The sequence below is a fragment of the Olea europaea genome, unplaced genomic scaffold (genome assembly GCF_002742605.1).
Source record: "Olea europaea var. sylvestris unplaced genomic scaffold, O_europaea_v1 scaffold2989, whole genome shotgun sequence".
Lineage (NCBI taxonomy): Eukaryota > Viridiplantae > Streptophyta > Magnoliopsida > Lamiales > Oleaceae > Olea > Olea europaea.
The window spans coordinates 17,235-42,080 of NW_019248532.1; the positions used below are offsets into that span (position 1 = coordinate 17,235).

At 31.9% G+C, this 24,846-nt stretch overlaps 1 protein-coding gene and 1 long non-coding RNA gene across 2 annotated transcripts; both read left to right on the top strand.

Annotated features, from left to right (window-relative positions):
• Positions 1 to 8,835: 8,835 nt before the first annotated feature.
• LOC111384740 (uncharacterized mitochondrial protein AtMg00810-like) lies at positions 8,836 to 9,297 on the top strand. Its single transcript, XM_023009057.1, has one exon. The coding sequence runs from the start codon at positions 8,836 to 8,838 to the stop codon at positions 9,295 to 9,297; it is 462 nt and encodes a 153-aa protein (XP_022864825.1).
• A 1,442-nt stretch (positions 9,298 to 10,739) lies between these two features.
• On the top strand, positions 10,740 to 13,695 carry LOC111384743. The gene is made up of 3 exons (XR_002700956.1): positions 10,740 to 10,862; positions 12,436 to 12,542; positions 13,086 to 13,695. It is a non-coding gene; the product is annotated as an uncharacterized LOC111384743 (long non-coding RNA).
• Positions 13,696 to 24,846: the final 11,151 nt, after the last annotated feature.

A 24,846-nucleotide genomic window follows, 5' to 3' on the forward strand; every position in this document is an offset into this window, starting at 1 on the left:
TGGTCGATTTCGAATAAACTCTTAATCACGAATTTCCAGACTTTTGGATCACGAGCTTTCAACTTTTTAATTGTAAGAACTTGATACTTTAAACCTCCGAATTTTTTATAGTAGTCTCCAAATTTGAACAAAATAAAATTATTGTATTATGATTGTGGTAGGAGTTCTAACCTCTAGGTTTTATCTATCTCTATTTATAAAGATAGAATAATTCCAATCTTTCACAATAATAACTCCACATTCAAATAGGAGTCTTGATTAAAATTCAAATAGGAGTTTTAATTAAAGTTAGTTCACATCCAATTAGTTTACATTTAATTACATGTTCAGTCCTAAAATTTCAGTTACAATTATAATTAAGTTTACAACTTTTACAGCAATTACAACTAAGTACAAAACTTTATTGTAATTACAATTAAATCTAAAACTATTATAATTGTCGTAATTACGTCTCAATATTTTGTGGAGCTACCACAAGGACATGATTAGACATATAATATCCAAAATCCAATAATTAGATCCTGTCTAGTCTACCCTAGACCACAAAATCTAATTATTAGTCTTTGCTTTTTCCAGTAAAGATAAAATACTGAATTCTTTGAATATATAAGATCACAGAAACCAATAAATTTGTAATACTTTCTTTTAACCTACCCCGTATATATTTTATCCCCATCCGAAATTTGATAATTACGTACGAGCAAAAATCAAAGTCAAAGTCAAACAATCAATATTAGTTACATCTTTCATGAGTCTCATAACTTTTTAACCACACATTCCAAAAATTTCTATTAAAATCTATTAAAAATCTTAATTTTAATCTCCACCAAACACCATCCTAAAATCCTTTTGACAGGACCTATATCCTTCATTTCAAATTCTGATTTTAATTTATTTTTTATTTCTTATATCTCTTTTATGTCATGACTTGCCAACAACATGTCATCTATATAAAGGAGTAGATAAACCGAATTTTCTCCATTATTTCCTTTACAGTAAATACAGGTATCAAAGTTGCTTCTCTTAAAACCAAGCCAAAGTACAAAAAAGTCAAATCTTTTGTACCATTGTCTAAAAGCTTGTTTTAAGCCAAATAGGGATTTTTAAGCAGGCATACTAAGTCAACTTTCTGGGTTATTTTAAAACTTTCCTGTTGTTTCATATAAATAGTTTCATCAAGATCACTATTTAAAAATGTTGTTTTAACATCCAATTTCCAATTATGTGGCTAAGAATAAAATAACTCTAACAGTTGTAAATTGTACAACTGATGAGAAGATTTCATTGAAATCAACCCCTTTTTTAGTAAAGCCTTTTGCCACAAGTCTAACTTTATATCTGATGTCATTCTCACTTTGTTCTCCTATTTCAATTTTAAAAATCTATTTACAATCAACAATCCTTTTTTCTGAGGTTTTTTAACCAGAACCCATGTTTTATTCTTTTTAAGGGATTGCATTTCATCTTGTAATGCTGCAAGCCAGTGATTAGAGCCCTTACTACTCATAACTTCCTCAAAGGATTCAGGCTAATTTTCAATCATACTTTGGTAAGATAACAATGAGACATCCTCATCAAACCTAACAGGAGGTCTTATTTGTCTTCTAGTCATCTAAAGATTGATTTGTCTCTGTATCACCTTCTGGTTCATCTAAAGGGATTTTTTCATTTCTCTCAATGGGGTGTGCATCAGTCTGATGAGTTTCATCATCAGAATGCTCCTCCTCAATTTCAATCATTTTTTCAACACTTTCAGTCTACTAAATATTCTTTTTATTTTTCAGTTTCAAGGCAGGGTAGATCATCTTCATTAAACACAATATTTCTATTAATTATGATCTTATAATCTTTGATTTCCCTTACCCATAGTCTATATCCCTTAATTCTTTCTCCATAACCTAAAAATACAACTTAAGGGCCCTAGGTTTTAATTTCCATTCAGATTGATGTGCAAAAGCTGCACATCCAAAAACCTTCAAGTTACTAAGCCAACTGGTTTTCCAATCCACATCTTTTCAAGAGTTTTAAAGTGTATAATACTAGCAGGGCTTCTGTTAATAAGATAATTTGTAGTTTTAACAACTTCACCCCAAAATATGTTAGGCATGTCAGAACTTAAAAGCATATGTCGCACTTTTTCAAGAATAGTTTTATTCATTCTTTCAACCAAACAATTTTGTTGGCAAGTGTGTGCTACAGTTCTATATCTTAATATTCTAGAGTATTTGCACAACTCATCAAATTCAAAGATGCAGAATTTTAAACCATTATCAGTTCTTAATACTTTAATTTTTTTATCAATTTGATTTTGATTCTTTGAAAATATTAAAATTGTCAGACTTTGATCTTAAAAGGAAAGTGCAGTTTTTTCTATAAAAATCGTCAATAATTGACAAAAAGTATTTAAAACCAGTACAAGTTGACATAGTAGCAGTCCCCAAATATCAGCATGTAAATATTCAAATATAAACATAGATTTATGCATTCCAGGTAAGAAAGATAATCTATTATGTTTTCCTAGAATACAATAATCACAAAAATTGAGTTTCTCTATTTTATTTTTTCCAAGGCACCTTGTTTTTTTCAAAATCTGTAATCCTTTGTCACTAATATGATCTAATCTTTTATGTCATATTTGAGATTTATCATTCTAAGCTAAAATTGCTATTGAAATGGAATCAAAAAAGTTTTGAGTTTATAAAATGTACAATCTATGTCGCTTGGAGGGCTTCAACAATCAGTTGTGAGTCTCACATGATTTTAATGTAACCCATGTTAATCAATATGTCATAGTTTAGGTCATCTAAAACCCCAAGAGGTAAAATTTCTTTGTAAATCAGGAACATATCTTGTTTTCTCCAAAACTAATTCATTATTATCCTTTACCTGTAAAGTGATTGTTCCTATTCCCTTTACCTGACATGTCATATGATTACCCATTAAAACTTGACCACCAATTACATTTTCAAACTTAGTAAACCACTCTCTATTAGGATACATTTGAAATGTGCAACTTGAGTCAAGAATCCACTCTTGAGGGGGATACTATTCACAACCACATAGATTTCATCAATGTTAGCCTCATAGTTATAGGCTAAGGTTGCACCAACATCAATTTTAGGCTTATTTTTCTTATCATTAAGCCTTTTAGGAGACTCTTTGATAAAATGACTTTCTTCTTGACAATAAAAGCATTTTCCACCTTTTGTTTTCATTTTATCTTTTACATTTCCCTTTTTCTTGTATCCAATTTTTTTGCCATTCTTAGAATTAAACTAGGGTTTAATAATCAACATTTCACCACTAACAAATTCTTCCTTTCAGATTTTAACTCTAACTCCTTATTCCTTAAAGCACAAATAATAATATCAGTGGTTAGAGTTTCTCTTCCATATTCAATTGCACTTTTAACATCTACATATATATCACCAAATGAATTTAATAAGACCACAGCCAGCTGATCTTTTGAGAGCTTCTTATCACAGAAGGCTAAGTCACAAGACAATCTATTGAATCTGTCAACATTGGCCTCAAGGTCAATAGATGGATCAAGTTTAAAACCAAAAAAATGTTTTAGAAGATACACTTTGTTTGGAATGGTTTTATTTATGTATCTTCTAATTTTCTCACAATTTAGCAGCATTCTTAGTTTCACCAATTTCTCTAAGTACATTATCGGACAAATGCAGAAAGATTTGAATTCCATTCAGCCTCATCAAGTTCAATTTTCTTACCTTCTTCCAAATCATTTGGCCATCACTTATCAATAGTCTTTGCACATTTTTGTTGAAGCAAAATTGCCCTCATTTTCTGGCGCTAGAGACTAAAGTCTCCTTAGCCATTGAAAACATCCAATTCAAATTTTGAAGAGGTCATGATCAAAAATTTTGAATGCAGAGACAATATATGCAGACGAAAGAGACACTTTACAAGTATATACAACTTGCAGTAATTCAAATATCACCACATAAGAGACACTGAATATACAATAACACTATTTGTAAAGGGGTTTCAGTTATTTCACACAAGTTTATCACAGTAATGCAATCACACTGAGCTCTATATATATAGACTAAGTATAAATCACAACAATATGTATTATACAATAGCAAAGATCAAATGTAGAGGAATAATATCAAGATCTTTGACTTAAGTCAAGACAATCATCAGATTCCAAACAACTCAGAGGGTTTATGGACAAAGGAATTGCCAAGAGAGTCTCACATCTATGGATCTTAACCAGGTTTGTAGAGAACTTAAAGGTATAAACACGTAATATGTTCAATAAACCATAAAACAGGAACGAACTCACCAAATTCGTTTATTAGGGTTTCAAGAAATTACAGCAAACCACTGAATCAAGTGTAAAGACTTTCAGATCTACAACAATCTAAGCCAAAAACCACCGTCTAACCTCTCTGATACCACTGTTATGACTAGGTTTAAGATATTAGGCAACATTCATCAACCAGAAATAACAAAAATATAACAAAATTGAAAGACACAGAACATAAGAGATCTTCGCCCTAAGGCAAGAGGGTCAAAGTAAGCTCCTAATTCCCTTTTGTGTTTCCACCACTGGAAGAGATTATTGCATTAACCAGAACCAAAGACCGTCCAGGATTACAATTCAAACCCAAACTAAAAAATCACTCAAGATTTACAAAAAAACCTCTTGAACTATACATGAAATCAACCACCATTTACAGATCAATCAAGACTTGCAGTACATGATTTCATCTAGAAGATAAAGTATCTTCAATTCGCAATCGAGAGAAGGGAGTGAAAAATGATACTCATAAGTCATAGAGAAAGGGAAGAGAAACAGCCCCAAAACGAATGGAATGTATAATGAATGATAACCCTAGACGTCAATGACCAAGTACATAGAGGTCATCGGAAGGTCACCAATGCAACGGCTGAGGAGGCAACACCTGGCATCATCTTGTTTACTTAGCCCACTAATAAAGTCGCATTTTAGACACACGAGATTAGTTCAAAAATTATAAGGCGTTAATTAGTCAACATGTTTTTCTTCACAATTAAATCAAACTGGTCAACAGTCAACAATTCATCCATCCAGTCAGTAAATTGACTCCACATCATTGTACCACATCATCACACATTTCTATCACATACAATGTTTAGAAGAATTAATTTGAATATTTAAGATGATTTTGTTGGGGAAAATAAGACATTTTGACTAGATTAATGTCACCGGCTTATTAAACCTAAAAAATCTTCAAATCAGTTCGCCAAAAACTTCGTAACATATACTTGCCATTAATTCAAGATATTATGCCTCAAATTGATTAGAATTGAAATAAAAGCAGATCCAATCCTACTTCGAAGTGACGCCCAATATGATAATTAATTGTAAGATATCTATAAATAATGATGACCATCTATCTTGCAATTTATCCATATATTGTTGTTTTACAGATAAAATGTGTTAAAATCAAATTCATATTCTCTTGAAGTCTGAAATTCTGAATAGTTTTCATCAAATTCAAATGCAACATATATGTGTGTTAGGTCTAGTATAATTCTCCTTTCTATTTGCGACTATGATAATGTAGAGAAAATTCCAAGAACTTCGTGTATACTAAAAAAAAGATTGAACCCCAACCTTAAGAACCCCCACCACCCCACTCTTAGAGTTTTGTGAGGGAGGTAAATTGCGGGATGTGCCTTAGTAGGCCAGGGAACAAGAGCTGCTTGTACACTACGCCTAGAAGGAGTCCAATTCCATGTCTCAAGAATCGAATCCCCACACTGCGACTGTCAGCAAGGCGTGAGATAACTTCACTCCTATTCTTTGTACCACTAAACTATGCGCAGGGGGGGCTAACTACGTGTATACTAGCTTATAGCAAGTGGGACGTTAAGGTTAAGCTTGATGAGGCTGTCCACTAAAAGCGAGGCCTAACAAAACTAGAGGGCCACCAATCTGAAACAAATATTTTCTGTTTTCTTGATTAATTGTATATTTTTTTTAAGTAACATCGTGCATAAACATGGAATTTAGTGATAAACTATTTTAAACTAATTTACCACAAAAAGTATTGATTGATTAGATTCCCTGATAGAGAAGTTTACATAAACATCTTACGTATTTACATCAAGGAATGTCAATCCACCATGTATATATGAAGCTAATTGAAAATTTAAGCATGACAGTTTATAGGTCCATTGAGTTTCCAAACTTGTATATGATGTTTCACTCCCTCATATCGTTTTCTTCAAATCTTGAAAATATTTGTAAACATGACTACATCTTTACGCATATATGATTTCATTGAAATTTGAGATAGAGCCTATTTTAATTAGAATTGGGGACACCTATATTAATATGAGCTCAGAAATTTCATTGAAATTTGAGATAAGTATAAATGAGATTTGGTTACCATTTGGTTATTGAATGAAATAGAAAAGGTAATATTATCCTTCCCAATTAAATTAAAAAATTTCTAGGTTGTTGATGCATTTGTAAATACATATTAGGGAGCGGAAACTAGATCGTAGCCCAATAATATGGAACTGATTAATCAAAAGAAAGAGAAACACTTGCAATGTATTAAAGCTGATTTTTATTGAATATTCTTTGTTGTATCGAGAAAATTCTTTTATCAAACATCATATTTTATTTTATTTTATTTTTTTCAGCTTTCCATATTTATTTTTCTATACGACCCTTGGTATGACTGCAACTTTGCCATGGTCGTCAACAAAAATCCAAACTTGGTTACAATGAAAATCTTGAGTTACCTTATGTTATTCATAAATTATCACAGTAGTCACATATTGGTTGTCTTTGTTGATGATGCTCTTGGCTTGGTCTCCATCCATATCAATTGTGTTAAGCAACGTCATCACTGTAATAGAAATTTCATTACAAATTGAATGGATTTTAAGTAAATTACAAAATAATAAAAAAATTCACAATATTCTGAAAGCGATAATTATAATTATTAATGTATAGTGCAACTCAAAAATAAGCAACAAGTGAATAGGTTATGAATATTTTTTGTGGTACTTTAAAAAAAAAGGTTGAACCCCAACTTTGAAGGCTCATCGTCCCGCCCCTAGAGATTTGTGAGGGAGGTCAATTGAGGGATGTGACCCAACAGGTCAGGGAACAAAAGTTGTCTGTACACTGCGCCTACAAGGAGTTCAATTCCATGTCTCAGGAATCGAACTCCCACACTGCGACTGCCACAAAGCGTTTATACCTATAGGAGGAGGATAGGGAGATCGTGAACACATATCTTTATATTTTCAAACTAATTCTTTTGTTGTTATGATGGCAAGAGTCTCTTACGCCTTTTTATACCTTTTTTTCATTTTTGTGCAGGTTTTATGAGAAAGTGTAGCTGATTAAAATCTTAAAGAATTTTTAGAATCTTTATGTGATTTTATAGATTTATTCTTGTTATTTTGATGGATTTTATAAATAGTTTTTGGATTTTCCAATTAGGTTATTGAAATGTTGTCTAGAATAAACAAGTCATTTTATTTTGAAGTGTGTTCTGAACTACGTTTAATGGAATTTTTAAGATTTGTGGATTCTAATAGATACAGGAATTTAAATAGAATTCAAAAGACATTAACATAATTCTATTTTAAAGATTTAAGAATATCTTATGATTACGTTAAATAATATAATTCTACATAGATAATAATTATGTTTTGCTAAAAAAATCATATATTTAACGTTTAATATTGAAAAATTGTTCAAATAAATACTAAAAAATAAAAGTCACTTTTATCGGAAAATTTTCACAGAACTACAATGTGTGAAATTAAGCAAATAAATATCAACAAATTAAAAATCGATTCAATCTGAAAATAAAATCATTTTCAGAATAGCATTGAGTATTACTTAGAAAATTATACAAAATATGATAAGATTAAAGACCTGTTTAGCTGTCGAATAGAATGCAAAACGAAGAATGGACTATTTCGTTTTTTATTCTTATTTGTCACAAATGGAAATGCGGTTCAAATACAAACGAGAACTCAATTCGTCATTTCGTTTTCTCTTTCACTTCGAATTTCTAAATTAGAATGGAAGATGAGATATTTTTCTGCAAATAATTATATTTTTCTTTAGGTTTATTAAACTAGTTCATTTACATGGGACACACCCATATTTTCATGTTGGTTGTCTCCTTTGTTTTGACTCTAATTGTAAGGATTAATGGTTGTCTTGTAAAGACTTTTTCAGTTTTTAAAAGAAGATATTGACTGTTATCTTATGGAGGTGAGTTTATATATGAATAATGAATATTACCACATTTTTGGTTTCCTGTGAACTTGTGTTTCATAGTTTCATCCAGACATTTCACTTTCAAAACATCAGAAAATTTTTTTCATCAGACAATTTTTTTCTGGTTTGTGAAGTATATTATATCTGTTAATTAGCATCAGACTGATCCTTACATGACTGGTTTGTCAAGTGTTCTTGTACCACTTTGGGTTCTTGTTTTCGCTGAATATGTCCCATGGATTGACCAGAAAATCAATGAATTAGTGTCCGAGCAGCAGAAAAATGATGCCAAGCTGGCTCATGAAAAATCTGAATTGGAACAGCTTAGGCAGGATGCTGCTAATGCTCTGAAAAGCAGAAACAATCCATTTCTAAGTCACTTGAGAAGAATTGTGTGAACCAAAAAGGTTACTTTCATCATTGTCAGTGTATTTCAATTTTTCTAACTCTTGAATGTTTGTTCCATTTTTGTAGTAGAAGTTTGATGAAAATTAAACTTGATTCATGAATGATGAAAAATTAAATTTGATACATGAATTAGTTTGTTTGAAGAATTTAAGAAAATGATGGCTCAAGAATTTGAGATGGCTGACATTGGGCACATGTCTTACTACCTCGGAATTGAGGTAAAACAAAATGGAAATGACAATTTTATTTTTCAAGAAGTTTATGCAAAAAAAGTTCTTGAAATGTTCAAAATGCAAAATTGCAATCCAGTGAGTACTCCCATTGGGCGTGGAACAAAAATGTCAAAATATGATAAGAGCGCGAAAGTGGATCCATCTATCTATAGACAGTTTGTTGGAAGTTTGAGATATTTAACTTGTACAAGACCTGATATTCTTTATGGTGTTGGTCTTGTTAGCCGTTATATGGAGGCACCAACTTTAACTCACATGGAGATTGCTAGAAGAATACTTCGCTACATTAAAGGTACCATTGATTATGACTTAGCTTATTCTTTTTCTACGAATTTCAAGTTTCATGGTTATAGTGATAGTGATTGGACTAGTAATATTAATGATTGAAAAAGCACTATTGAATTTTTGTTTTTTCATGGGTAACAATGCTTTCACTTGGTGTTCAAAGAAGCACTCCATTGTGACTCTTTTTACTTGTGAAGCTGAATATGTTTCGGCTGCATCGTGTGTTTGTCATATCATTTGGCTACGGAAGTAATTGGAAATGCTTCATATGTCCCAAAACGAAGCTGTACCAATTTATGTTGATAACAAGTCAGCTATTGCTTAAGGTAAAAATCCTATGTTCCATGATCGAAGCAGACATATAGATAAGAGATTTCACTTCATTAGAAAGTGCATTGAGAACAAAGAAGTTGAGCTTGTTTATGTGAAAACCAATAATCAAGTAGCAGACATCTTTACCAAACCATTGAAGAATGATGATTTTGCAATATTGCGTACTTGAATTCAATCAATGTTGAAACCTGCCATGATTGCAGGAACTAAAAGGCCTCGTGATTGAAGCAAGAAACACTCCACGAAAGGAGGAAAACAAACCTCCATGAAAGGAGGGATTGGAATTCAATCCAATGAACTAAAAGATATACAAAGTCTTGTATTTGTAGACACAAGTGTGGGTGACTAACTAGAATAAATAACATCTAACAACTAACTAACTAGTAACTAACCAATCAACAAACTAACTTATTTTTGAATCTGCTGGAACATATATTCTAACACACCCCCTCTCAAGATGGACTATGGAAATCAACAATAGTCTATCTTGAAGATTAAAGTGTGAAACATGGATGCAAGTGCACTTAAGAAGCCTTCTTCATCTTCTTTAGCTTTTTTGTCATTTTCCCAGATTCAGCGTCTGAGAGTATTTTCAGCGGCAATATAGGGGTTGAATATGCTTCCTGTAGCCTAGATTTTGTGAGGACCCGATAAGTGACCAATGCAGGTGCACCATATTAAATGATTTTCACATTAGACTCCAACTAAAATGAACGGGAAACAAGGGAACCAACGTCAAGTCTTTCCCATGACTTACATGTGTTGTCAATCACATAATCAAATACACCTTGAGTCCAACTATCATCAGCAAGAGTTACATTATATGCATTGGTGGATCACCGGTTGTAATTAGAAACCTTGAATTAAACTCCATAAAAGGAGAACAAATACAATGGAATTGGAATAAATTCCATGCAGGGCTAGTCCTGGGCTAAGACAAATGAGGCCTACGCCTCAAGTCCAGGGCCATAGGGAGCCTCGTTTTGGCCCAAAATTTTTTTTTTCCTTCTTAAAAACAAGACCAGCCGGCCCAAGCCAAAACCAATTATCCAGCCGGCCGAAGGGGCTTAATTTTGGCCCAGTAATTTTTTCCCCTCTTAAAAACAAGGCCAGCCAACCCAAAGAACCAAAACCATTATCCAACGAACCCACAATCCATTTACCTTTCAAATCTATTTACCCAACCCAATTTATTTATCTAATATTCACTATCCAATTTATTTATCTAATATTCCCAAAATTCAATGAAAATTCCCAAAATCTGCTCGACGCCTCTGCTCATCAGTCCACAGTCCGACAATCGTCGCCACTCACCTGAGTGTCATCTTCTTCAGGTCAGTCACCTCCTTCGGCTCCGACCACCGATTCCTAAATTTTTCATATTATTTACTTTGTTGGAGCACTTGAAGACATTACCAATCTTGTAGTTATGAAACCCTTTTTGCCGACTGTTTTCTAGAATATAATATCATTGAGTTTATCCAGGTTTGTATAGAGTTCCCAACTGATTATTACAAATGTGTTTTTCTAGAATAGAATTTTTTATTTATTATTATTTATTTTTCAGCTTATGTGGGTCTGTGAGCTGTTGAAAATTTTCTTTTTTGTTCTATTTCTTTACAAATTAATTAGAGATAAAGAGCATTGAATCTTGTCAGATACCAATATATCTGAGTGGGTGTGGTGGGTGTTGGTTGGGAGTGCGGGGGTGGGAAGTGGGCGAGGAATTAATATCTATCTCTCTCTTTTTCTCCTCATTTTTTTATTTCTTTTTATTTATTCCATGTTTTGTTCAGCTAAAGCCTAAACATAATTGATTAAAATTAGTAAACAATTAACCGTATATTTTATGGATTCACAACTTTTTAATCCTACATTCTATCAATTTTAATAAAAAAATATACTAGAAATCAGATGCTTAAATCATCAACGACTTAATCAATTTAATTGTTTTATGTAGAAAAACATAAGTTTGTTCATTTTAAAAATGATGAAACGGTTGATTCTTGGTCACTTAACAGTCATTTTGGATAGAAATCATCTAGAGGTCCTTCGAACGCATATTTATTTATTAAAAGGTTTGAAATGTATCAGCTACAATTTTTTAGGTGTTAAACTGTCCTTTTTTATTTATTATTATTTATTTATTTTTTCAGCTTATGTGGGTCTGTGTCCAATATTATTTTTATGGAATGTTAGGTTAGTAGGTCTATGTGGATTTATGTAGTGTTTAGTTTACTGATTAGTGATTAGAGCCCAATGTAGTTTTCGAGAATAGATTTTTGTTAGTTCCATGTAGAGCTGTATAGTGTTTCTTAGAGATTGTGGCCAATATTGTTTGCCGATTTTGATGGATGATCTCAGGCCTCAGCATGAACTTTTCTTTACTTCTCCACATCTTCATAAGTTGTAACTCAAGCTAGTTATTAAATCTGATAATCCAAAAGAAAACAACCATGACATGAGATTTTTCAAGCTGACTTGCCCCTTCACTTTGCTAACATTGAAACCATAAACTTATCCACATGGAAGAGCAGCTGCGAAATAACTCTCCAGCAGCTGCAAGTCGCACATTTTCAGTTTTACATACTAGTTTTCATTGAGTTATTATGATTTAAAATTACATTTCAATTCATAAGATTGAATTCTATTCATTTACTTCAAAATAAAAATTGTATAGGCTTTATGTTTTGTAATTGATTCAATTGTGTTTGGAGTAAAAGGTGAAATTGGATCGTTCTTCTTTTGGCTTTTGTGTAAAGCTATTATCATAAATTTAGTTGAATAGAGCAAATTATTATTGTCTATAGACTGGAATATGATGATAATAATTTCACAAGACACTTGCAAATTAAGCATTTGACTAAATCAATAATTCAATAGTGATGCCATTTACATCATCTGCAGGATATTCCAGTGAGCTATATTAAGCATCGATAATGGGCTCTAGAGTTTGGTTCAAGAATATAATGAGCAAAAAGAAAGTGAGAGGTGACAGAGCTCAAAAATTGAAGGTTTGCTGTTCTTAAATATTCTTAATTCCCTTATCACTAGATCTTAGTCTTGGCAATCTTAGACATCATATATAATTTTATATAAATTTTTGTTTCAAACTCGTGAGTTGTGACGAGATCATTCTCAACGGTGTAATTCCACAATTATCGTCAAAATTCCACTTCTCAGGTAAGCAATGGCTTGCCCTAACTTGTTATTAAAGAGATTGAAAATGTTTGAAGTCTTGTCGGCTTGTATAATTGCAGCTTGGTTGGCTTATATGATTGGTTATTGTGGGATGAACAATTATACAGGCGCACATAGTAACTGTATTGAAAATTGTAATTGTGTGATGATTGAGATATTTTGTAATTGTTTTTTAGGTTAATCATTGGACATTATACGCCATTGAATTTTGTATTTATATAAATCGTTTCTATAATATATTTGGTTGTTGTTTTAAAGTTAATTTTTTAAGTTAGCAATGGATCGCATAATACACCGTTGAATTTTGTTTTTACATTGCTTTCGCTGGGGGACCTAATTTACACACTTCGCCTCAGGGCCCAACAATCACAGGACCGGCTCTGATTCCATGAAAGACATTGTCAAACCAATTGGTGCGGCGGTTGATTCTGATAAAGATGAATTAGAGGCAGAACTTGAAGACTAGAAGGCAACCTGTACGCCCAACTGCTTGCAAGAATACAGAAGATGAAGATGAGCTTGATGCATTGCAGGCAGAAATGGCTCAGTGGTTGCTACAAAGAAGAAAAAATGATTCTAGTGAGGAATTAGAATCTAGAACACCAGAATATGAAGCACCGAAGACAAACCATGTTGTTGGTGTTGAAACCTATCCTTGAGGTCATTCCCAATGGCAGTCAAACTGGTGGATGATCTGAAGCCAAACTATCTTTGTAGCCAGTAAAATGCTGAGATGATAGCAATAGTAGGAAGCAATTATGCTCTGATACCATATTAAATTCTTGAATTCAAACAATGTTGAAACCTGGCATGATTGCAGGAACTAAAAGGCCTCATCATTGAAGCAAGAAATACTCCATGAAAGGAAGAAAACAAACCTCCATGAATGGAGGGATTGGAATACAATACAATGAACTAAAATGTATACAAAGTCTTGTATTTATATACACAAATGTGGGTAGCTAACTAGAATAACTAACATCTCACAACTGACTAATTAAACTAACTAGTAACTAATCGATCAACAAATTAACTAATTTTTGAATCTGCTGGAACATATATTCTAACAAAGAGAAACACCTGCAATGTATTAAAGCTGATTTTATTGATTATTCTTTGTTGTATTTGGGAACCTTTTTTTCTCAAACATCATAATTTATTTCCATTTTCTTTTTTCTTCAGCTTTCCATATTTACTTCTCTATCCAACCCTTGGTATGAATGCAACTTTGCCATTGTCATCAACAAAAATCCAAACTTGATTACAACAAAAATCTTGAGTTACTTTATTGCGTTCGGGGATTATCACACCGGTCACATTTTGATTGTCTTTCTCGATGATGCTCTTGGCTTGGTTTCCGTCCATACCAAGTTTGTTAGGCCACATCATCCCTGCATAGAAATTTCATTATAAAGCATAGGATTATTAGTAAATTACCAAAAAATAAAAATAAAAAAAAATTGCACAATATTTTTAAAGTGAAACTTATAAATATTAATGTATAGTGCAACTCAAAAATTAGCAACAGGTGAGTAGGACAGGAATATTTACTGTCGCATTTTCCAGACTTAGATTCACAAGGAGATAGGGAAAAAGTGAAGACATGTCTTTGTATTTTGGCAAAAATTCTTTTGTTGTTGTGATGGCAAGAGTACTGTCTTACACCTTTTTATACCCCTTTTTTTTTTGTGCATGCAGATTTTGAGAAAGTGTTGGTGATTGAAATCTTAAAGAATTTTTAGAATCATTATGTGATTTTATAGATTTATTCTTGTCATTTTTAGAATCATTTTATAGAAAGTGTAAGCAGATTTTGTGAGAAAGTGTTGGTGATTGAAATCTTAAATAATTTTTAGAATCATTATGCGATTTTATAGATTTATTCTTGTAAATATAAACAGTTTCGAACTCTATGTTTTATGAAATTTTTAAAATTTGTGGATTCTAATAGATTTCACGAACGTAATTCTATTTTATAGATTTTATGAATTTGATGGACTTCTTGATGTTATATATTTATAGTATAAATATAAAATGTGAAAGAAATAATCAAATTAGATGAAATGCCCAAATAGTGGAAAATGTGACATTTGTGTGGAATGTCAAGGGTTCGAAATTATTTAATACGTGGGTCAAACTAGTCAGTATTTTCTGACCTTTTTTGTAACAACCCACTACCACAATCATTAAAATACCCACTACTCACAACCATTAACATTCTGCATTATTCTCTGGTCATGGAGGAGACAATTACTTCCAATTTTGCCTATATAAACTCATGTCTTGGTTTGAAAAAGTGACAGATCAAAGAAAACAGAAAATCATTAGATCATATTCCGTATTTTTATACTCAATTTTTACATATATTTTGGAGTACTTTTGACAGTTCTCAAAATCATTCGTGATTGCTACACAAGTGGTTTACGATCGTTGTATCCTGAGAATGATTGTCCACGGAGATCGCGGCAGTTATTGACAAACAATTTCACTTTAGGACATCGTGCTGTCACGAGACTCGATCAGACGAGAAGTTTTATATTTCTGTATTTTATTGTTCTGAACGTTACTACAACTGATTATTTTTCAACACTTGAGACAACAACAAATCTAATAGATTGACATTAACGTAATTCTATTTTATAGATTTTAAGAATTTTGATAGATTGTATAAATAGTTTTTGGATTCGAACTCTATGTTTTATGAAATTTTAAAAATTTGTGGATTCTAATAGATTTCAGGAATTTAAAGACATTAACATAATTCTATTTTTATTGATTTTAAGGATTTCTTATTATTACGTTAAAATAATATAATTCTACATAGAAAACTTAAAAGGGAAAAAATTAAATATTTTTTGCTTAAAAGCCATTTATTTAATGTTTAATACTGAAACTTTATTCAAATAACTATTAAAAATACAACTCACTTTTATCGGAAAAATTTAACAAAACTGCAATGTGGAACTAAGTAAAAATAAATAAATAAATAAATAAAATCGATTCAATCTGAAAATAGAATCATTTTCACTGTAGCGTTGAATATTAGAAATTTGTATTATAAGCTTAAAGTCTTGTTCCGTTATTGAATAGAATTTCAAAAGAAGAATTCACTATTTCGTTATTTATTCTTATTCGTCACAGATGGAAATATGATTCAAAATTCCATTACAAATGAGAACTTAATTCTTTATTTCCTCATTCCGTTTTCTCCCTCACTTTGAATTTCTAAATAAGAATGGAAGATGACATATTTTTCTGCAATTTTTTTTTTCACTTAAATTTAATTTCTTTAAGTTTATTAAATGTATAAATAATAGACCTTTATATTTGTAGGCTCGAAATCCACTAAAATCTGAAGGGTCAGCATGAAATTCATAAAGATCTTGGTATTTATATTTGTAGACTAGAAACACGTCTATAGAAGTTATTCAAATCCTGAAAATATTTGTAAACATGACTGCGTCTTTGCACATATATGATTTCATAATACTTTTGGTTGACCACCTTAGGAAGCAAAATATCAAGACAATATAGTGTGAGACGACAATACAATGCAAATTTATGAAGGCTGAAAGTCGCACCATGCATTTTGTTCCTTTTCCTTTCTTGGGACCATTTCTCTTTGTGTTCGAATTGAATGACTATTTCTTAACCTCCCATAAAATTTTCTTGGGTAAAGCCACTGGTCACGGTCTAGTCGTTCAATTTTGGTGCAAATAAAATAATAAAAACTTTTACATCAATTTCTAATTAACATGACCAAAATTTTTTCACGAAATTAACATAGTCTCTAAGAACACAAATTGTTCTTAATAAAAATAAATAAAAATAAAAAATAGATCGATTACATGAAATTTTATTTTGAAACAATTGCATATAATTTTAATTTAAAAGTAATTATGTACATACAGAATAATCATGAATTAATTACAGCAAATAAATTAAAGAGATAATAGAAATCGTAGATTTGAAAGAAAAAAGACTTTCTTTTTTGGGCTTTGAAATTTTCACAAATCTCAAAGTATAAGAGAAATTTTCTTTGAGATTTGCTATATATATTTTTCAACAAAAACCCAGTAAATAGAGAATTCTTTAAAAGTCATTGTTTATTTGAATACCACATCACTTATAGATACTTCTAAAAAAATTTAGTTGAATATCCCCGTGATTTTTAAATTTTAGAGACTTTTAAAAAGTCTGTAGAAATCCCAATTGAATACATAAAAGTCTCAATTGAATACACATAAACTTTTTAAATTTTCAAAATTCTTTAAAAGTCTCAAATAAATACATCCCCTTCCTAGTAATCTTAGAGCTTAAATATGGTTAGCTTTCAACTAAAATGCGGCTATGCCTATATTACTTTGCCAACTTATGAAAAATAAGCTATTTTCAGATCTGCTAAATCCGGTGTCTATCTTTTGAATCAGACCTTGGAATTTTTGTTGTCCATCAATGTTTTCACCATTGGATCTTGTTTGATGTTTATCTTACATATTTTATCAAGTTCGCGATATGTTTCTCATGTAATCTTGCTCGATAAATGCTGCAAAATTATGTGATAGTCATAGCTTATTAGATGTGGTGTAACTTTTTTGTTTTCATTAATAGGTACACTGGAAAAATCCTTCTCATTCCGATGCTATAGGGTCATCAAGAAAGAAAGATTTCGAACCTCAACAGGGAACTTCAAATTTGACATGATGGTTTACGTTCAGTTTTTTTTCCCATCATTTGTCTAGTAGTTTCTAGACTTATTGAAGATATTCTTTAGGTAATTATGTTTTAAATAGTTTCTAACTTATCGGGTGCTAATCTAGTTAAGTTCTTGTTCTTTTTCCCCGGATTATATGGTCCAGAAAAGCAGGGGAGAATTCAAGAAAGACTGGAATTCAATTGATGAGAATGGAACAAATATCGAACCGTGTTACTTTAACTCTTCCATATGTTATGGCGGCCGACAAATGTAATCTCCAACGAGCCAGAATAACAATTTTAAGATTATTGTAAGTGTAAGTATTATACCCTAAATCCAATCAACTTTGAACATAAATACTTTTGATATATTATTAATGCAATTTAATGGGAGATCTATTATTTAATTAATAGATAATTAAATAAATAATAGAGTCCGTAAATTCAAATTTTCGTAATTCATTAATCACAAGGAGTTGTGATTGTGAGATACAAATTACATCTGATTGAATTTTAAATCGTCCGTGGCAGTAAGTAATAACGAGATACGGATATCGTTATTACGGATATACCATCACGTGTGATATTTCTTACTTGTGAAGTAAGTAGCTGATCTCACAAGTTAAAGTGTGGTGACACTTAAATGGACACGTGGATGTTTTGTTATAGATCAAAACATTGAAGACCCACCGAGAGATTCCACGTGGATAACTATCTGAGTGTCGGTGGTTAATCTCTAACGTTCGCTAGTGGAATTGGTCCTTTGACTTGAGGTCGTCATGGTACCTTATATGAGGACAGTCATACTTTGGCGGTGTTGGATGTTGCTATGCAAAATGCGCTAATACGACATCATTCGGGTACGTCAAGAATCATACGAAGGTTGTGATTGACCAATAAATGATTCGTCACTCTTAAATAGTAGGAGATTATGATCTAAGTTTCATTCAATTAAGTCGATGATAAAATTCTTGGCCAAGGTGTACTCATAAGTCGAAAAGGAGTTTTCGACTTGTATTGACTTAATAGTGGAGTGAAAGATATGATTAATAATCGAGATTGACACACTTCCATATCTCGTAATTGATCGGATCATATTGGCGAAGGGATTATAGTTTCACGGTAAACGAACGAGTTTGGTTTTGTCATACCACGTGACATTTTCCGTCACATGTATTGCCCTGACACATTGCTAGATGTCAATCTGGGATGGCGAGTGTGAATTGGTGATAAATTAAAATTTGATTAGATCAAAATAATATTTCACGTCGTGAGGCATCGTGATCGGGAACTTGATGGGTCGCACTCAAAAGAGAATTGGAAGATTACAATTTGTAAATTAATTAATTTAATAATCGTTGGATAAATTAATTAATTGGTTTGATTATTTATAGGCCTGAATTAATTAATTGGATTAATTAATTCACGGATCGGATTTAATTAAATTGATTAATTAAATATTGGACCGGACCGGACCGGACCAGGCCCGTTTGGATTTATATAAATACATGGCTAGAATTTTCAATCCATGTGATTTTTCTCATAATTATTCTTGTTAGTATAAGAGGAGAAAACCCTGGTAACTGCAATCTTACTATCTGTGTGGATCACCGTTGAAGGCTGGACAATTAAACAATTGTGGATGGCGAATCAAAATTTCTGGAACGAAAAGAAAAGCAAAAGGTTTGCATAATTTTTCAAAAGTACAATCTTTATCACGGTTTCTATCTAAACACAAAGGGATCCTTGGTGGGAATCGAAATAATTTTAATTTTTCGTTGTGCATGTATAAATAGATTCCCAACAGTGGTATCAGAGCCTACTTTGTGTTTGTTAGAAATTGTCTTGAATATGTAAAAAAAAAAATCAAAAGTTGTTTTTGTTCAGTTTCTAGTTTCTAGCAATTTATGAAATTTGATTTTCATTATTTTAAATCTGATTTAAATGATCAGAATAAAAAAGAACGATTGAGGCGGCGGCAATCGTTGCCACCGCTGGCGAGGAGCGACAGCGGCGCTCGCTGCCACTGTCCAGGGCAGCGACGAGAGCCGCTGCTGGAGGGAGCAGCGCGCGACACGCTGCTACAAATACAGGAAGTCGCCCGGAGCGACTTCCTGTCATGAATGGGAAGGGATCGAAGAGAAACGAGAAAAAAAAATATTTCTTTAGGTTTTGTAGTCATGTGAGATGTGTTGGGGACGGGGGCTCCATCTGCAATTTATGAAATTCAAGGGGCCTACCTGCAATTTGCTTTAAGGGGTCAAGTTAGCAATTTTTAAATGGAGAGCCAGTCATGCAATTTGCGAAATTGAAAGGACTAGCTATTAATTTAAAACTTGGGTCAAATTGTAATTTTCAAAATAGTTTTGAATTTGAAATTTAAAACGGTTTTAAAATTATTTTTTTAATGGGTTTTGACCTATTTTGACTAGACTTTTAATTTTGACCCAAATTAAAATCTTATTTAAAAATTGGTGACTTTTTATATTTTCGTTAAAATATGATTTTAATTTAAATATCAAACTTGACCCTAAATTGAATTTTATTCTATTTAGGAATATTACTCTAAATTAAAATGTTCATTCAATTTAAATTAGAGTTGGACTCCAATTTAATACTTAATTAATTACCCACCCGAATATATTCTAGAAATTAGAATTGGATTCTAGTTTGATATTTAATTAAATTTTGTCGCCCTAAATTTTTTCTTGAAATTAGAGTTGGACTCTAACTTGATATTTAATTAAAATATAATTTTGATTAAATAAATTCGCCCTAAAATGAAATTAGAGTTAGACTCTAAGTTTGTTATTTAATTAAAATTTGATTTTAATTAAATTCAATCACCTTAAATTATGAAATTAGGATTAGACTCTAATTTGATATTTAATTGAAATGTGATTTTAATTAAATAGTTCCGCCCTATAATTATGAAATTAGAGTTTGACTCTAATTCGATATTTAATTAAAATTGGATTTTAATTAAATATGCCGCTAATTAAATTAATTGATTAATATGATTAATTAATTATTTAATTGCTCCGATCCATTTGTCTAAAAGAATTTAGACGACTTAATTGTTAGAAATTTGAAATTAATTTGCATATAATATTAGATATTATATAGGTATACATTTATGTGATGAATGTATTATTAGTGGACGATCATGGACTCGACCATATGGATGTGTTGAATGGTTAATTTTTATTTTTGTCGTTTTCTGGGCCTGCAAGCTCTTAATTATTTTGGGTCTGCGAGCCCGTTATTATTGTTATTATTTTGGGTCTGCGAGCTCTTGATCATTTTGGACCTGCGAGTCTGTATTATTATTGTTACTATGGGCCTGCGAGTCCAATTCATTTAGGCTTGCGTGCCAACTAGTATAGGATACAAGTTGCAATTGGACTAATTGAAGAAATAATAAGAGGAAGAGACCATGGAGATGGTGCATTAATATTGATCAATGTAATACCCCTAGGAATTGACCAACTAATCTTCCTTATGGCTCGGGAAGACTAGATAGTAAAGTCCATAATCGTCCACACTATTATATTATGTTATATATATTTATTTGCATGATAGATATATAATAAAATATATATTATTATTACGATGAGACCTTTAAATGCAAAATCCCTCCATAAAATATTAAGTCATATTTATAATCTTCTTCCATCATTATAGTGAAAAATCAGAGTCCCAAATCGTCTCAACTTGTTGAGTACACTCAAAGTTGGTCCATTAGGGATATGTTTGACACTATGAAATATTTGATATTTCTGAATGACGGGTTTGACTTAACTAAAATTTATCTTTTGTTGAGTACACTCAAGGAGATAAATTTTAGAGGCATGTTAAGCTAACACATAAGATGTGTGAAAACAAAGAATTGTCAGCTTAATGATCTGGGAGTTGTATGGAGATACAATTGATAATAGTATCTACCCAATTGTCATATTAAGGCTTGTTGAGTACATTCAATGTCTTAATATAATATATGGGATCCCAGCCCACTGGGAGTCAAGCATGGACTCCATAAATTTATGTGAGAGGGTCATAAATTTGAATTAAACAGTGGGAGCATAATTAATTTAATAAAAATCCATATTAAATTAATTGATGCATTTTGTATATTATTCTCTTTCTTTTCGTCATTTATATTTATTGAATTGTGAGTAATCATGAGTATTTGAGAGGTATATTGGATGCCAATAACCAAATTAAATTTTCTTGATTAGCACTGCAATTTGAGAATTGTTCTCAAGCATGATAAAGTTGGTCGTCCTTAAGTAGCCATTTTCCAGAGACACTTGGTGATGACTCGATTAAGGAAGATGTGGCTGCTATAATAAACGCAGTGATGACAATAGTACTGCAACGTATGTGATACCTGCAACTATGTCACCTAAGTTACAAAAGCAACTTAGAGTATAGATGTTAGCACATAACTCTTCATTACATAGAGTTGTATTATAATAATCATGTGTGGAAAAACATGAGACTTTCAAATAACTATACTGATGTAAAGTGACAAAATAATATTCAGTCAATCCTTATGTACTGAAGATGATTGACATAAGAAGTGTCTCAATTGAATTCAATCATTAACTATGAACTAAGTATTGACTTAGCTCTGCAATTTCTATCATAGAGTTATTCATAATAATTATGAATTATGATATGAATAAGTTCGAATGCATATTCATTAAGTTGCTTAACATGCTTCGGATCGTTATGCCCAATAACAAAGTTAGAAGTGGGCAAGTCATTGATTCCTCTAAAGATATTAAGAGGAAGTCTAAAGGGGTTTTGTGAAAGCATCCAATATGGTTAAAACAGTCTAAGCGAAGGACAAATATCAAATCTAATGACCACCCTAGAATGAAAGGCCATTGAAAATATAGCGCGGCTTACGTCTATTTCACGAGTTTCTTAGGTATTTGATACCAGATGTAGATCTTATATTTATACAAATATGGAGGAACTAAATAGAAGTAGACCACTGCGAAAGGGAGAAGTTGACCTGCACGTTAAAGATAAGCAAAGGTTGCTGCATTGCTTGTACGAGCACACTTCTTGCCGTTGCCTTTTGACTTAATAATGGAATTAGAGAAATGTTGTTTTGTACCCACCATAGCTGGAACATTAAAATGAATTTCATGTTCAGACATGAACCATTTTAATGTTAAGGACAATTGTTGTTCCTGCATATCTTGATTAAGATCTTAATAGTTGTGGTAAGTTACAAAATAACATTTATATTCTAAATACTAAGAATTCTATAATGAGTATAGAAATTATAAGGTATAAATGCGATAATCTAATTATTACCAAAATCTAGCATGACAGACTTTGTCATATAGATAAAAAGTAATTACAAAGTTACATAGAGATGTATACTTGGAATTAATTGATTTTGACAAAGTACAAATTATGCATGTCTGGCACAATGACCAAGAGTATTTTAAAGATAAAATCTAGATTATCTAAGAGAGAATGAGATTCTCTTGCAGTGGACTCCTCCACATACACTGCAGCATAGTGGTGTATCTAAAAGGAGGAATCGTCAACTATTAGATATAATGCGATTAATAACAAGCCATGCAAATCTCCCAAAATTGTTTTGGGGTCATGCATTAATTGCAGTGTGCAACACACTAAATCATGTCACATCTAAATTGGTTAACAGAACTCCATACGAGTTATGGAAAGGCAATAGTCTCAATTTATCTTATATGAAAGCTTGGGGCCATGACGCTTATTTGAAGCGCCTTGAATCGGATAAGTTTAACACTAAATCTGATAAATACATATTTGTGGGGATATTCAAAAGAGACATTTGAATATAAATTCTATTATCATGAAGAAAGTTTTCGTCTCACGACATCTCGTCTTTTTAGAGAAAATGTTTACCCTGGGGGAGGACAGTAGGAGCAAAATAGAATTTGAAAGAGTTCAAGAGTTCACGGATATAGTTGACCAAGTAGATAAATCCAAGTTTGATCTCATATCTGATATGGGACATACTCTTGATCAGGAAGTAAAGACTCTTGAGGACATGTCAGCTCTATGTGAATCTAGTAGGATTATTCGACCTTCAAGAAGGTGCGAATCCATTATTACTAATCAGGTATTACTGATCGAGGATAATGAACCTGCTAGTTGCACCAAAATAGAGTCAAGTGTTGGCTTAAAAAAGACAGCAAGAGGCCATGAAACTTGAGATGAACTCGATGTGAACAATGTTTGGACCTTGGTCAAGCCTCCTGATAGAATAAAACCCATAGGTTTTTGTAAATAGTTTACAAGGAAAATGACGATATGGATGAGAATATCCATATATACAAAGTAAGGCTAGAAGTAAAGGTTAAGTGTTGACCTTGGTGAAACCTTTCTCCTGTAGCTTTGCTGAAATCCATTTGGGTTTTACTTGCAACAGTTGCATACCGTGACTATAGGTTAAGAGAAGTCTAAGTTCAAATGTTTGATTTTATCAAATTTGAAGACGAATTGTATGTTTACAAGAAGATAGTGGGAGCATTGTCGTATTCCTAATATTATAAAAAACGACGTCCCTATGTTTCAATCGTTGAAATAATGGTTGTTAAAGGATTGATTCATGAACGATATGGGAGAAGCAACTTGAGAAGCAACTTGATCCATAGAAGTTGATCTAGAAGATTGCTTAACTCATCCCAATTTACATAGATAAAATCTTGAGAAGATTTCATATGGAGAAATTGGTTTACTCTTAAGCGATATGTTGGAAAGTTCCAAACGTGAAGCAACCGTTGATTAAATAGTAGAAACCTAATACATGATTACTTCAGAAATAACAAAGAGTTGTAATCTGGATCATAATGTTCATAAATGAACTTGGAGTAGTTCCTGATATTGTTGATTACATGCCATTGTATTGTGATAACAACAGAGCCATTGCGAAAGCAAAGGAACTAAGGTCTCATCAATGATCCAAACATGTATTAAGGCGATATAATCTCATCAGAGAGATAATACATATAAATGACGTAAAGAGAAGAACAAATTCCCACATTTAACAATATTGCAGATCCACTGACAAAGAGTTGTCGTAGCGCAAACATGATCGTTATGTAAACTTATGATATTGGATACATAAGTGATTGGATCTAGTGCAAGTGGGAGTTTGTAAGTATTATGCTCTAAATCCAATCAACTTTGGACATAAATGCTTTTGATATATAATTAATGCAATTTAATGGCAGATCTATTATTTAATTAATGAATAATGCTTCTCAACCAGGTATAAAAACAGGGATTTGAAATTTGCTGAGGTGGCAACTTTGCACAGTAAAAAAAAGGGTAAAACACTTAAAAAGAAAGAAGACTGGCTGAAGAGTTTACAGAAGCGAGAAAGCCAGAAAAAAGGTTCGAAACCCTCCC